At 42.7% G+C, this 15672-nt stretch overlaps 1 protein-coding gene across 3 annotated transcripts in view; it reads left to right on the forward strand.

Annotated features, from left to right (window-relative positions):
* FRAS1 (Fraser extracellular matrix complex subunit 1) overlaps positions 1-15672 on the forward strand; it is a 424744-nt gene that overhangs the window by 350475 nt on the left and 58597 nt on the right. For all 3 annotated transcript variants that reach the window (XM_088791576.1, XM_019720206.3, XM_088791578.1), the window contains 6 exons: positions 2706-2894; positions 4345-4464; positions 4718-4897; positions 13136-13260; positions 13538-13678; positions 15277-15504. In XM_088791576.1, the coding sequence (XP_088647702.1) occupies positions 2706-2894; positions 4345-4464; positions 4718-4897; positions 13136-13260; positions 13538-13678; positions 15277-15504 (983 nt within the window). The remainder of the gene's footprint in view (positions 1-2705; positions 2895-4344; positions 4465-4717; positions 4898-13135; positions 13261-13537; positions 13679-15276; positions 15505-15672) is intronic.

Consider the following 15672-nt stretch of genomic DNA (forward strand, 5'->3'; position numbering starts at 1 on the left):
ACTCTACTACCTAAGCTGGCTATTTCATTCTTAATTTCTTCTATTGAGATCTTAATCTCCAGAAATTCTATTTGGTTCGTTTTTAAATTTTCAATCTCTTTGGTAAAATGCTCATGTTGTTCTTTGATTGTGTTTTTGAGTTCATTAAACTGCCTTTCTGTGTTTTCTTGCATCTCATTGAGTTTTTTCAGAACTGCAATCTTGAATTCTCTGTCATTTAAGTCACATATTTCCATATGTTTAAGTTCATTTTCTGGAGACTTTTCACTTTCTTTCTGAGCTGTCTTGTTGCCTTGGTTATTCATGGCAATTACTGATATATTATTTCTCGTTCTAGACATCTACAGGAGTGGGTTCTGCAACAGGTAGTTAGGAAGAGGTCTTGCTTTTGTTTTCCAGTACGTGTTGTAGAATGTTTTATTTTCTCTCCAACTGCAGCCCTTTTTTTTTCTCTCTCACTGTAGTGTTATGTTTTCTCTGTACTATTCTAGCTTCTCACACAATTGCAGGATTCCCTGGAAGGCGGCCTTCTCCTCTGTTAACAGTTTGCCTCGGTCATTGGGCGCGGCATCCCTGTTGGGATGCAGAGAGTTTTTGAAGTTTCAAAGCTCTTCCTCCACCAGATTCAGAGACCGTGTGTTTCAGCAATTCTGTTTACTCCTGCAGGGATCCACCCAGATAGGTGGGGACAGGGGCAGGGTTAGTTGTGAGAAGTGGCCCAGAGCAATGGGGTTGACCACCACCACAGGCAGTCTTGCCTCCACAGGTCCCTCCCCTTTGCTGGAACTAGTTGGGCTGCAAATTTGTGTCTGCGGACCACAGTTCTCAGAACTGCAAATATTCTGTTCTTTTGATCTGACACCGCTACTGTTCTGCTTCTAGCACTGGACAGGTGGGGGTGAAGCGAGCTCTGGGAAGGTAAGGAGGGCGCAGCTAGTCTCAGTGCCTAAGGCTTCCATTCTCTGCTCGGCAGTGAGGGTTTAAACCACCGTTTTCAGCCTTCTTCCCTCAGTTTTTGCTCCGAGGTCTCTACCGTGAGGGTTGGGTTCAGCTGTGTTATATGCTGTCCCCTCAGCCCTGTGGGCCATAAATGGAGCCCTAGCAGTCCGAGTTCTTCCCTCTCCCGCAGCTGCAGTAGTTCCGGGATGCAGCAAGCTCGGAGCACTGAGCTAGGTCTGCGTCCTGCGCCTGCACGGCTCTGTCTCCGTACTTCTCCCTTCCCTCCTCCCTTGCTCGAGTGATTTGCCCACCTTTAGTTGAATTTAGTAGTGGGTCTCTTCGTCTTGCCTGTCTGCTGTGCAGGGAGTCCTTTGTGGAGTTATAGCTGTTTAATTTGTTGTAAATTCCAGGGGAGATTTCCAGAGGCTCACCTCATGCCACCATTTTGATGACGTCTCGACAAATGTCAATCTTTCAGTAAGGGTGCAGTAAGGAGTTAATTATGAGTCGGCTTTTTCCCACAGAACATCTACATGCTACTGGAGTTCTGTTTGTTTGTCTATTCCTTGTGTCTCATGTATTTTGTAGTAAAAAATATATGGTATAATGGTATTTGAAAATTTGGAGATTCCCAAAGGTCCCAAGTATTAGGTCTTGGATTTAACTTTACCCTATTTACAAGCTAAGTTAGCCTATTACTGTTTCATGGTGGAAGATATGATATTCCTTAGTCAGAGACAAGGTACTTTGTTACTCATAGCACAGCAGGCGGCATTACCATCAGGAAGTTTGAGTCAGTTTCCTCTGCTCTCCAAGCCTCATGTGGTTGGTGCAGAAGGCCCAGGTATATGCCCTTGTGTACAGTGGGATGCATTACAGGAGAGAAGCACCGAGCTGGGGAAATGCCCCATGTTATAGAAAGCTATAAGCAAGTCTGATCAGTGTCCCAAAGGAAGATGTCACCTCACCCCTCAGGGCTGCTCGCTAAGAATTACCCAGATAATGAGTGGTCATTCCTTGCATTCTTGGCATTACCTGGCGAGAACATGCAGGTGTACTTATGACCCATGGTAGATTGCCACTCCAAACACCAGGATGTATTATACATGAATCACTGGGATGTACTTTACCAGAATTTACTAATTTTAATATGAGAAAATGTCTAGACAGAAAAGCAAGGGGCAAGGCCCTGAGAAGAGGTGTTTGCCAGTAACCAGTACCTGACCTGCATTCCCAATACCTGTGCAGCTTCAGAATGCCCAGTGTTTGGGTCTCCTTTCTCTGTAATCTTCTCCTTATGTTCTTTCTTTAGGAACAATGATTTTCACTTTTCTGTCTGAGATGGCAACCAGATATGTTTTTTATAATTTGGTGTTTCTCAAGAAAGTAAATAAATTAGATCTAAGAGGTCTCATCATAGTTCTAGAAGTGATTTACATCACAGAATCAGGAGTTAATGCGGAGATCTAGGTACTGACTGATAGATTGCAAGAGTAGAGTGAACATAGGAAAAAGAGTGAAAATGAATCAGAAGAGAAAAGGTGCTCAGATCTAAAGTCAAGGGATGATTAGCAAATTGAAAAGTGAGGACTATTTCATTTGGGGAAATTAACATTTATTCAGCTGGAAACAGAAGGGCAAGCACCTGATACTTACTTAGACGTGGAGAATGCATGATAATTTACTATCCAGTCTCCTAAAATCATTTGACATCCTTTTCAAAGGCAGTGATGGAGAATCACCTACTCTCTCCCATTCTCTTCTAGGGTCTGTAGCACGCATCACTGAACAGTACCTGAAAGTGGCAGGTACTGACTCAGATGACCGTCAGGTGATGTTCATCATGAAGGAAGATCCTGGTGCAGGGCGCCTGCAGATGGTAAAGCATGGCGACCTGGAGCAAATCTCCGTTAAAGGCCCCATTCGAAGTTTCACCCAGGCTGACATTCGCCAAGGTCAGCCAGTTCTCTTCTGCCTCCCCAGACTTCCATGGACTCCACCCACAGTGGTACAATGGGAGTTAATTGCCTGGTAGCCTATGGCAGTAAACTGTGCACACTTTGTTTTGAGTAAGAGCTGAATTGTGGCTTCGTTTATTCTTTCTTGTCTCCTTAGGGTTTTTTTGTTTGTTTGTTTTTTCACTACTCTTCTTGACTAAAATGTGTTCATCCTTTGACATAACATTGATGACATTTGGGGCTACTATGGAGGGGGGAAAAAAATCATTGACTTGCTGTGATACTAAAAAGTGTATGTGAGAAAGGAAAAAGAAGTGAATTGGATGGATTAAGGTGAAAATTATGCCTGCCTGAGGTGAACAATTTATATCTCTTTTCAGCTCCCCCAAGAGCACAAGTTAATGAACTAAGCAAAATGGAAGGGCATAAATCGGAGCTGCCTGGGGGAGATTACATAGCTCATCCCTCCTCCAGGAAATGCTGATGGAATGTAAAAGCATAAATGTTAAATGCTACATAGTTACTGTACAGTGCTTTCAGGGGTAAAGAAGGGGGGGGGGAGTTACATGTTGGGGGAATAAAGTAATCCCACACCATGTGTTGATGTGCAATCCCGTTCAGAGGTGGGAGTATGCCTCCAAGGGGCAGAAATAAGTTAGTCCATGCACTAACACTTAAAATGGGTAGCAGCCAAATTCTCATTGGACCTGTCTGTACTGTTGAAGGGGGTGGACTAGGCAAAGGGAGTGTAATTCACTAATGATTCCTTGTCTCAGTGTGTCTTTGAAAACATGAGAGCAGGCACCTCTTCCCAGATCTCTGGTTCCATTTACGTTGCGAGGGTACTTAGAAGTACTGTGGGTTCACAAAAATGTAACACATTGCACTTCCCCCTTTGGATGCTTTTGACTTCTATGTAGAGTTTATTTACTTTATTTATTCATTGGTTTGTTATATCTCTTGCTGTTCTAAAAATGATTTAAGGCTGGAATGGAAGTTGGGAGTGACATGTTCTGGGAGAGTGTGGGCTGCGTCCTCTTGTCCTGTGACATAGATATGTGTCCTCTTGTTCTGTGACATGGATATATACCAGGGTCATACCAATGCTGTGGCCGCGGTCAGTGCACATTTTCCACATGGGCAGTTTTGCTGATCTAGTTATTCATGAGACTTCCTCAGAGTTTTTCACAAAAGCTGAGCCTCAACCGTAAGCAATGGGACTTGGGGCTGATTTTATTATAAGGGGTCTTTGTGAGGAAGCCCATAGTGAGACAGGGAAGAAGGCAATGAAAACTTTAGATTAAAATGTCAAAAGCATTGTGAAAGAGAGGAAGGTGTTAATTGACTCACTGGTGTGAATACCAGATCGAATTCCCACCTCACACTTCAGAAATAAGGGCAGAAAGCATTAATAGCAAATCTCGACCTGTTTTTGTTCTTTTCACAGGCCAAGTAGAATACAGCCACAGAAAAGGAGAATCCGGCGGGAGCTTTGCTTTTAGATTTGATGTGGTTGATGGAGAAGGCAACAAATTGGTTGGCCAGTCATTTTCCATCATTGTTTTGGGTAAGGTGGCATCGAGTTTCTAAAAACTCGTCAGCAGTTTCTGCGGTTATATAGTCCACACTGTGATCACCGTGAGGCCGAGCCTTCCCGTCACCCAGCTGGTATGGAAATCTGGGATCACATCCCCTCTGCTACGTGAAGCTCTGGCTCTCTGAGGTTCAGGCCTAAGGACTACTCTGAGCTTATCCCTGGGCACAGGCCCAAGGAGGACGAAATGGTCCCATTTCAAATCACTATTTCTGATATTTTTCAGAAGACAAATCTCCACCGGTCATCACCACCAATAAAGGGCTGGTCTTGGATGAAAACTCTGTGAAGAAAATCACTACTCTGCAGCTCTCTGCCACTGACCACGAGAGTGAACCTACAGAATTGACCTACAGAATCACCAGACAGCCCCAGCTGGGCCACCTGGAGCATGCAGCATCACCGGGTAAGCCTATTGCTTCTTCATCAAACCAAAAGTAAGCATTTGGGACAGCCACAGCATGTGGACGGATACGCCAGGAATCTGCCTTTATTAGTATTTGTTTTCTGCATCACTAATTTTGACCATTCTATGTGACCATGCATTATACATGGCACACGTAAATGCTCAGTAATTACCTGCTGAAAATTGATTTTAAAAATTACAATTTTATATAAGCAATTTTGTCTCCATAACTAGATTGTCAATTCCTTTAGGGCGAACAATGCACCCTGTTCTTCTTTTAAATTCTTTGAGCACCTGGCCTGGTATGATGCACTGTGCTTAAAAATCTAATTCAGCAAAGAGCAAGGGAATGTATGTATTCAGCAACGTTCTAATTTAGCTGCTGCTGGGGAAAGAAAAAAAGAGAAAAATAAAATACAACTCTTGGGGCAGCCGGTTAGCTCAGTTGGTCAAAGCGGAGTTCTCTTAACAACAAGGTTGTCAGTTCGATCCCCACATGAGCCACTGTGAGCTGCACCCTCCACAACTAGATTGAAACAACTACTTGACTTGGAGCTGATGGGTCCTGGAAAAACACACTTAAAATAAATAAGTTAAAAAAGAAAAAAAAAGAAATGCAACTCTTACTTTCCACAGTTTTCTACTGGGTGAGATAAGGAACCTCTGCAGATAACCATATCTAAGGGAAGAATATGGCAGGTGTTTTTTAATTAAATTTATTGGGGTGACATTAGTTAATAGCATTCCATATTTCAAGTGTCCAATTCTATAATGCATCATCTGTATATTGCATTGTGTGCTCATCACCCCAAGTCTAGTCCCCCTCCGTCACCATATAGCTGACCCCCTTTATGCAGGTGTTTTAAGAACTGTATAAACCCGGTGTCATAGGAGTTCAAAAGTACATCGGGTGAAAAGCTCATAACAGTGGCATTTAAGAGTATCCTTCAAAGATAGACTTTGTGCAGACAGAAATTGTATTATTTCCAGAGATGGGAACAGTGTGTGGGCACATTCAAAAAACAATGAGTGAGCCAGTTTAGCTAAAGCATGTACTCTGAAAATAATAGTACATAGGGCTCCTGGATAGATTGAGACTTTATGGAAGGTCTTCAATGCTGGGATAAGTAATCCCTATGTATTTTAATAGGTAATAAGGAGTCACTTGCAGAATTTTGAGCAGGGAAAGGAAGTGTAATTGATCTAGTGTCCAACAAAATGAACCGGAAGAAAGAAGAAGGAGGCAGGGACAGTGGTTAGGAAGTTTCACATTTGGCCAGTTAGGAGCTAGTGAGGCTTCACAAGGGAGAGCAGGGGACAGTAGTGGAAATAGTAAGATGAGAATAACATAAGAAACAATACGTGGTACCTGGTCCGTATTCAATGAACAATAATTGGTGGAAGGAAGGAAGGAAGGAAGGAAGGAATTAAGGAATTTCAGGGTGAGAACATATAGAACATGGCAGCTGGATGGATGTGAGAAACAACAGACACTTGCTGAATAAACAATCTAAAGGGAGAATTGTATTTATTTCGTACATCATAGAGACAGTGACAGCTTGCAGGCGATTTAGATCTTCATTGCTTTTCCTTGGATTTTAGGTTACAGGTTCTTCATTCAACCAGGGAAATAGCAAAACGAGAGAATTACTTGCCCTGGTGGTACTCACCATCTAATGCAGGGAGTCAGACAGTAAACAGCAACACATCATATGGTGATAAGTGTTAGGGGAAGAAATAAGGGCATCACCAGGGTGCACAGGGAGCAAGGGGCTGAGGAAAGGCCTCCCTAATAATAAGAGGACATGTGAGCAGAGATATGAAGAAGTGAGGGAGCCAGCCAAACTGATGGATGAGGAAAGAGCATTCCAGATAGAGGGATCGGCGAGTGTGAACAGCTGCAGAGGGATCAGGCAGGCAGATCACGTGCCAGACGCAGGAGTACCAGTGTGCCTGCGGCAGAGTGAATGAGGGAGACGGCGGTGGGAGATGAGCTTCCAGAGGTGGAGAGTGATGGGGAGGAGGAGGTGAGGTAGCCAGACCATGTCGGGGTCCACGGTAATGCTGGAGGAGGGAGTGTTGAGTGCATATGGTGGGAGGGCATGGAGAAGGATGCACAGATTGGCCAAAATCCCTAATGCAGATTAAAGCAAGTGGCCTGCCCTTTTGTCCCCAAATTCCTGGGGGAAGTATGCAGATCAGCACTGCTAAGACCTTGGCTGCATGAGATATTTGATAACTAATTCATGAGCTAATTGCTTCTGCCAGAATTCTGTCAGGGTGCTGATTGTATCTCTCCAAAGATGATTGTGTTGGGCAACGGCACGCACACTGTGCAGGGCTTTAAAAGGCTCTGAGCTTCATGCAAGGCACTGCCAGTGCCTACCTGCTGGTAAGTCTCAGCCCTCACTCTTTCCTGACCCCAGGCTGATTGCATCCTGTGTGAGGCTGCTCCAAATTTGCCTTTTCTGTGTTTCCAGTCTCAGCCTTCACTGGGCTTAAATTCTGTCTGCCAGGAACAAGCCAGCGCTCCTTAGGGAGCAACCCACAGGTGGTCACACTTCTCCCTTCCCTTGGGAAAGTGCCCTCCCCAAATATGGAGCTGGCTTTCTCTACATGGGGGGGCTTCCTTCACCTGCCCTTTTCCACCAGGCTTGATTTCCTAATCTACATTGTCTCCCGCTCCCACCAGTGTTAATCAATCTGCTATTTCTAGTAAATCTAGGTAGACCAGATACAAGGACCCAGTCCCCACCCTGTTATTCTCAGGGGCTCTTCCCCATTGCTAATAGGGCAGGGCTTTCCTGCCCCTCCCTCACCACCAAGCCTACACTGAGTCCTTTCTGTAGCATTTCGTCAGCATTCTCTCCTTCCCTGTTTCCCCTAAGTGAGAATATTCTCCTGCATTTGATTCTTTTTAAATGTCAAAGGTCTCCCTGTAGAGGAAGTCCGTGCTGATGAGCTATCATCCTCTCAAGGCAGCTGGCTACAGCTTAGCGAAGAGCAGCAGCATCTCATCCCATTTGTCTCAGTGGGCGAGGGTGTCTCTGCCAGGAGCTGGGGTGGGGCTGGGGCCTGGTCTTTCTAAGAAGAGCAAAGCAACTTCTGTAGTGCAGGCACTGAGCTATTTCGGGACCAGACGCCTCTTGGAATGTTCACTTACCACCAGTGCTTGCAGACGTCCTCTTGATGGTTCAGTATGACGCGGAATTATTCTCACGCTGTCTTTCTTGGTCAGCCGATTATAGATTGTTCTCTTCAGATAACCAGGAAAATCTGAAGGTCTTCTTTCCCTGAGGAGATGTAGGGAGCCCTGTGCCTGTGCCAACTGTGCAGAGGACAGACAGACCACCGAGGAGAGTAACATGAGTGTCTAGGCCCGTATGTGCTCATTTCAAGGCTGAGGGGCCACACCCTCACATCAGAGATCCGAAAGACTTGGAAAATCAGAGTAACGAATTACATTATTAGGACAGAAGCTAAGCTGCTAGAATAAAGAGACTCCAAAATACAGTGCCTGAAACAAGACTTTTATTTTCGCTCACAGAAAAATCCAGAGGCCAGTGGCCCATATGGCTGAGGTTGCTCCATGCTCCTCAGCATGAGGCTCCCCTTTCTGGCCCAACGACTACTGTAATTATTGTCATCCCCCAGCTAGCAGTAAGGGAGACAGTCCAGGGGAGCCCACATCCAGTTCTCTTTTTAGGGGTGTTACTGGGACAGCACACATCACTTTTGATCACATCCTAGTGGGAAGAACATAGTCACACAGAGCTGTGAGGCAGCTAGGAAATGTAGGCCCTAACTGGGGATCCAGTTGCTTAGCTAATAGTTGGGGGTTATATTTTTAAAGTAGTGGAGGAGTAATGTTGGAATATAGCAATCTCCAGCACAGCACTGGTTCTCCCCTCCATCAGACTTTTATTGAGTCACTGCTGCAGGAGAAAAGTTATATTTTAGAAGGGGTACAGTGTTTCCCCGAAAATAAGACCGGGTCTTATATTAAGTTTTGCACCAAAAGGTGCATTAGGGCTTATGGTCAGGGGATGTCATCCTGAAAAATCATGCTAGGGCTTATTTTCTGGTTAGGTCTTATTTCAGAGAAACACGATAGACATGTAAACAAATGTGTGCAAATGTGTTTCAGTAGCTATGACAGCAACATGACAGAGGACAGTGGGAGCCAAAGGGCACTGAGTTCCACCGAAGAGAGGGATGGGGTGAGTCAGGAAAGACTTCCCGGAGGTGATGCTTGAGCAAAGGTATTCTTTGGTTTTCTCTGTATCTCAGTATTGTGACACCAGCAAAGATAGAATGCACCTAGTGCCTTAGTTTAGTTCTCCCTGAGAGCAGACATGCATGAGCCTGTTAGGGCTGCTATAACAAGGTACCATGTACTGCGCAGCTTAAACAACAGAAATGTATTGTCTCACAGGTCTGGGGGCTGGAAGTCTGAGATCAGGGTGTCGGCAGGGTTGGTGCCTTCTGAGGGAAGGATCTCTTTCCGTGGCTTGTAGATGGCCGTCTTCCTGTTCACATGGCATTCTCCCCGTGTGTGTATATATATATATAGCTGTGTCGAAATTTCCCCTTTTATAAGGACAATAGTCATATTGGATTAGGGCTTACCCTAAAGACCTCATCTTAACTAACTACGCCTCTTCAATGATCCTGTTTGCAAATAATGTCACATTGTGAGATACTGAGGGTTAGGACTACATGTGAGTTTGGGGGTGGGGCGGTAGGAGATACAATTTGGCCCATAACAGGAGGATTTGAAGAAAATCTGAAGCAGAAAAACTGAGCACCTCCCAGCAGAGCTGGAGGGGGACACTGAGTCATCCATAGCCATGCTGGAAGTAGGAGGGCCAAGGCAATCTCCTCATTCCTCTTAGGAAGGCAGTTTCTTCAAAGATGCTTTATTCCCGCACCATTTCCCTGACCTGGACTGAACTTTCTCTAACGTGTTGGCCTTCCAGGAGAATTGGAAAACCTGACAGGATTAATGTGGGTCTCCAGAATACTACCAGATACATAGTTTAGTCAGCAGGTTGCTGACTGCAAACACCTTTGATGGGATTAAAAGCCTTTAAGATATTTCAAACTGTAACTATCTGGTGTATCAGCTATAGGGACAATATGTTAAGAAACACCATCTTGCTGGCAAGTGAGTAGCAGAAGTCTTCCAATGCCCAATTAGCAAAGGCTAAAACTGAAGGGACAAAAGTGTATAGAGATTGAAAATCTATCCTCAGTAAGGCTTCTTAGATATCGATTATAGTGACTGGAGTAAATTCATTCACCAAATAGGTTTTGAGTCCTTACTGTGTGCCAGGCGCTATTCTAGGTGCACGTTAGTGAAGAAACCACAAAAATACTTGTCCTCTTGGAGCTTACATTCTAGATGCAGCTGGTTACCTTCTGGCACTTAATTATGATTATCACGTAAATGATAAATACTCCATCAAGATCAGTATTTCACAGAAGAAAGAGGTTATAACCCATAAAGAATTGTATAAGAAACAATTGAATTCACAAATATTACAATGTGATATTTCAGTGGTAGATCTATGAGTGGTTTTTGTGATTCTTTATTACTTTTCTGTACACTTCATATTTTCTCTAATAGGCATGTATTGCTTTTATGTTGGAAAAAAATAAAGACACGGTTGATATCCAAGAGGCTTTTCACCTAGACTGAAAGGGCTAAATAAGTTACAAAAAGTGCTCCTAGCAGGCCTAAACTTCAGAGTTCCAGTCCCAGCTCGTTCCTTGTATTAGCTGCATGACCTTGGGTAGGTCACATTGCGTTTCTAATTGTATTTCAGTATCGTAATCTATAAAAAAATGGAGGTAATATGCCAACGTTGACTTCCCAGAGTTGTTAAAAGGTAAAATCTAATATATATAAAAGCAAGCCTGAAACAGTATTCTGCATGTGGTAGGTATTCAGTGTTTTCTAGAATGAATTGGGAAAGGCCCACTAAGACGAAGCCTAGAGCTGTCGTGCACTGCTGATGGAAACAGAAAGTGGTGCTACCACTTTGGAAAGCAGTTTGTCAGTTTTTTAAAAAGTTAAGCATGAACCTAACATATATTCCAGCCATTCCACTCTTAGAGATTTATCCAAGAAGAATGAAAACTTAAGTCCATACAAAGACTTGTGCACATAGCAGCTTTATTTGTAATAGCCTCCAACTACAAAAACCTGAATGTCCATCAACAATTGAATTGATAAACAAACTATGATATATCCACACAATATTATGCTACACAGCAATAAAAAGGAATGAAATATTAATGCATACAATATGGATGAATTGTAAAATAATTATGTGAAGTGAAAGAAATCAAGTATAAAACAGTACATACTGTATGATTCTATTTATTAAAAAATTAGAGAAAATGCCAACTAATCTATAATGACAGAAACAATTCATTTATTGTTTTGGGATAGGGTAGGATAGAAGGATTACAAAGTGTCAGCTGGAAAATTTTGGAGTGATAAATATTTTGGTTGAGGTGATGGTTTCATGGATGTGCCAAAGTTTATGAAATTGTACACTTTAAATATGTGCAATTTATTATATGTCAATTGCTTCTCAATAAAAATGTTTTTTAAAAATCAATCCCAGCGCTTCCTTCCGAAGAGAAAGGAAAAAAAATCTATCACCTTTCTCAGTCAGTCTTAGACTCTCATAAAGAGAACAGAGAATTAGGTAATCAGTGGATTGTGAGAATTCAGACAAGTATTTCCCCATGTGCTCTGAGGATGGATTCACAGCAGGGAGAGATTTAAAATTCTCACTGCAGCCAGTCTGAATTTGTTAAGTTTTTAAAGAAAGGTATGGATTTCCATCCAGAGCCAAAGAAAAAAGCTATAAGATGGGGGCTACATTTTTTGCCTGTCAAGAGCTGATGTAGCAAGCACAGAAATATAAAATGTCTCATCAAAAAATTAATGCCCCAATATCAGTAGGCTATTGTATTTGGGTGACAAATTTTAGATGATAAAGAGAGATATAAATGTAAACCACGTGGGTCTTTTTTTTTTTTTTTTTTTTTTTTTTTTAACGTAAAGCAGTGATATTGGCATCACAGTCAAAGTAAAATCTGTTTGGGTTTTTTTGTTTGTATTTTTACAGAGAAGCTGAACTTGTTTTGCCAGGATTAGCAATGACAAATGATAAATCCCAGGCAGCAGCAAATGAATTTCAGGACCAAACTAAGGGATTAGATTAAATGGATTAATATCCCAATACCAATATCAGAAAGAGGAAATTTGTGCTGAGGAACTAAAAGATGATTCTATTTCAGTCTTGGCTGGTACCAGAGAATAATCCCAGAGTCCTAAGATGGAAGCAAGAATTCTGTGCTAAATGTTGTTGGACATCTGAAAACATGATGTTATTCACTTGTGGGATACTTTCACATTATTCAAAATCACTAATTTTTTTTTCTTTTTTTACTTTTAAAACAACTGAAAAAAAATGTAACATGTTTTCTATCATGTTGTCAAAAAATATTGGATTCTAGGTCATTTTAGAGTTGATATAAAATGAGTGCCCAAAGCCCAAAGTCATGCAATAAGGTTTGTTACTGCCAACCAGGCTAACGTAGTATATGAGAAGCTAGAATCATAGCTTTTGAAAGGGATCTTTTAAGAGAGAGAGTTGAAAGAGACCTTGAAGAATATCCCATGCAATTATGAAGGCTGGGGATGGCCCACCAATCACAGAAACAAAGCTATGTTTAGCCAAGCCCTATGAGTCCAGTGTTCAAAAGCTATATCATATTAAAAATTATACAGTATTAAAAGTTATACAATATTAAAAATTGGGGCAGGTTTTCAGAAAGGACTATGAGGCTATGGGGGAATATAAAACTTGAGAGAGAGGAGTTTAGAGAATAAAGCAATGGTTCTACCTTTTACAGATTTGACCTGCATACATAAACCCCAATAGAAAAGACAGTAACATTTATTGATCACCTGCTGTTGGCTTCGCACATAGTGGAAGCCTAGATAATTAAGTTAACATGGGCTCCCACGGAACATATGCCATTGTAGGGGAAAAAAATACACAAACAACTCTAACACAAAGTCTTAGGGAGAAGCACATAAATGCTAGGAGAAAAATACAAAGGACTCTCTCTGGTGAGAGTATGACATTTCCCTAGCCTTAGAAGTATGGCTAGCATTTTGACATCCTGTCTGTTTCTTTCCTCCCCCTCTGCTAGGTATCCAGATTAGTTCCTTTACTCAAGCTGACCTGACTTCACGGAACATTCAGTATATCCACTCCAGTGAGTCCGAGGAACATTCAGATGCCTTCAGCTTTACACTGTCAGATGGAGTCAATGAGGTAGGTGAGAAACTTGATTCCCTCCTTGGATGGGTGTTGATTCAGAACAGTCTTCTTTGAAATCTACAGAGTTACAGGTCCTATGAGGGCTTCACGTTCCTCTGCTTTCAGCCAAGGATAGAGGCAACTTCTGACAGCCCCTTGGGCTCTTGCCCAAGAGAACTCACTTTTGGGTCCCTGCCAGAAATGGTGTGACTGGGAAAGTAGAGGGCACCCACCTTCTACTCTGGTGGGTGCTGGGGACAGGTGTCCCACCTGCACTTTTCTGTCATTGTAGGTGACTCAGACTTTCCATATCACTCTTCGCCCTGTGGATGATTCGCTGCCCATGGTACAGAGCTTGGGGATGCGGGTACAGGAGGGCGTGAGGAAGACCATCACAGAGTTTGAGCTCAAGGCGGTGGATGCAGACACAGAGGTAAGAGTGGCTTCTCTGGCTGAATGAGAGGCTGATCAATCTGCTGGCAGAAGTTGCTTTGTGACTGTGTATCCCAAAGAGAAGGCAGGTGGTGAGGGTAGTACAAGTATCCTTGAAGGATTAAAAACCCGAAGAGACCACAGCCTTCTGGAAAAGAGAAGCAAATATATTTGTGATCAAACTGTTTTTTAAGCCCTTCCTGAAACCCTAAATACATTCACCTTTTCCCCTGATTACATGTAACATTCCTTTTAACATGCTGAATTTTTTCACAATTTATAGAAAATGAGGTGGATGACATTTTACCCAATGTTTTTATTATTCCTTATTAGAGTGAACAAAGATTTTCAGCACCTACACACTTTTCCCTTCTTTTTACCTCCTTCATTCAGACGTCTCTGGATGAAAACTAATTATTACGATTGAGCATCCCCGAAGAACTAGGCGTTATAGAGCAAAACAGGGCATGTACACACAGAACTCTTATTCTCGTGATGCTTTCAGGCATAATTTAGCTCCCATAAAAAAGTACCACAGCATTTATTAATTAGGTCTATGTACACACGACCCTGTGCAGCAGCATTCATTCTTCATTTATTCATTCTTTCAGCAAATATTGATGACCTACTAGTGCCAGCCTATGCTCTAGATGCTAAAAACAGAGCTGTGAACAAAATGCATAAAGTTCCGGCCTTAGGGAGATTTCAACCTTTGCTTAGGGGAGTAGACAATAAAGAAAGAAAGAACATATAATATCCTGTCAGATATGGTAAGTGCTATGCATAAAAGTAAAGCCAGATAAAGGAGATAGAGATTTATAGGTGTGCTGTTTGAGACAGCGTTCAGGGAAGGCTTCTCAGAGGAGCAGAGATACCGTAAAGTAGGAGAGTAAGCTACACAGTCGTCTGGGAGCATCGCTGTCCGGGCACAAGTGGCAGAAGTGCCATGGCCCTGTGCTCACGTGTGTTTGGGACCTTTGAGTTATAAGAGGCCCAGAGTCTGGAATGCAGTGAGAAAACAGGAGAGGAAGAGTGGGCCCAGCAAGGAGTCCTGGGACCACATCACAGAGGCCTCTTTGGCCCAGGTCAGGCCTTTGCATTGTATTCTAAGTTGCTGGGAATACATTGGAAAGTCTTGAGCAGGGTTTTCTACCTCTTTATTTTTCCTTCTGTGTCTTACCCTAGAAGCAGCAATTAGAAATGGGAAATTAACTTCCATTCTGATGCATATGGGATTCTGTATATGAGTTTTGGGACAGTGGTAGGAGATGATTGAAAGGAAATAATAGTTTTAAAAGGTCTAGTTCCTATCATCCTGGTAGAAGTTAAAGATTCAGGTTTTCCCGTGACCCTCAAAAGACAAATTTAAATGTCTTAGTCTTACAACTAAAGGCACTAGAATATAAGTTCAATAGTAGTAACCAATATAATTTCTCTCTCTCCTTAGCGTTATTTTTGGTATTTATAAAGAAAATGCAATCCTTATGCTATAAGGGTTGGCTACCTTTGACCACCTGTTGGCCATAACTCCCTTATCTGGTTTCTCTTACAAACTTCCCTTCTCCTCTTGCTTTTTTTCTTTTTTAACCTCCTTGACAGGCTGAGTCTGTCACATTCACCATCATGCAGCCCCCACGCCATGGCACCATCGAGCGAACCAACAACGGCCAGCATTTCCAGCACACCTCCACATTCACCATGGAAGACATCTACCAGAACCGGGTCAGCTACAGCCATGATGGCAGCAACTCCCTCAAAGACTGGTTCACCTTCACTGTTGATGATGGAACAAATCCTTTCTTTATTATTGAGGAAGGAGGGAAAGAGGTAAGAGTGAAAACAATGGAGAGGGAGGCACAGCAAAGCATGCCAAAGGTTGTGCAGAGACACAACAGGTCATTTTTAGGCCAAGGATAGCATTGTTTGAGTTCTTATTCTGTCACTAAGGAATGGGCCTTAGGCAAATTACTTAACTTCTCCAGGCCTTAACTTTTC

The sequence above is a fragment of the Rhinolophus sinicus genome, chromosome 1 (genome assembly GCF_057876585.1).
Source record: "Rhinolophus sinicus isolate RSI-liver-muscle chromosome 1, RSI-T2T, whole genome shotgun sequence".
Taxonomy (NCBI): Eukaryota; Metazoa; Chordata; class Mammalia; order Chiroptera; family Rhinolophidae; genus Rhinolophus; species Rhinolophus sinicus.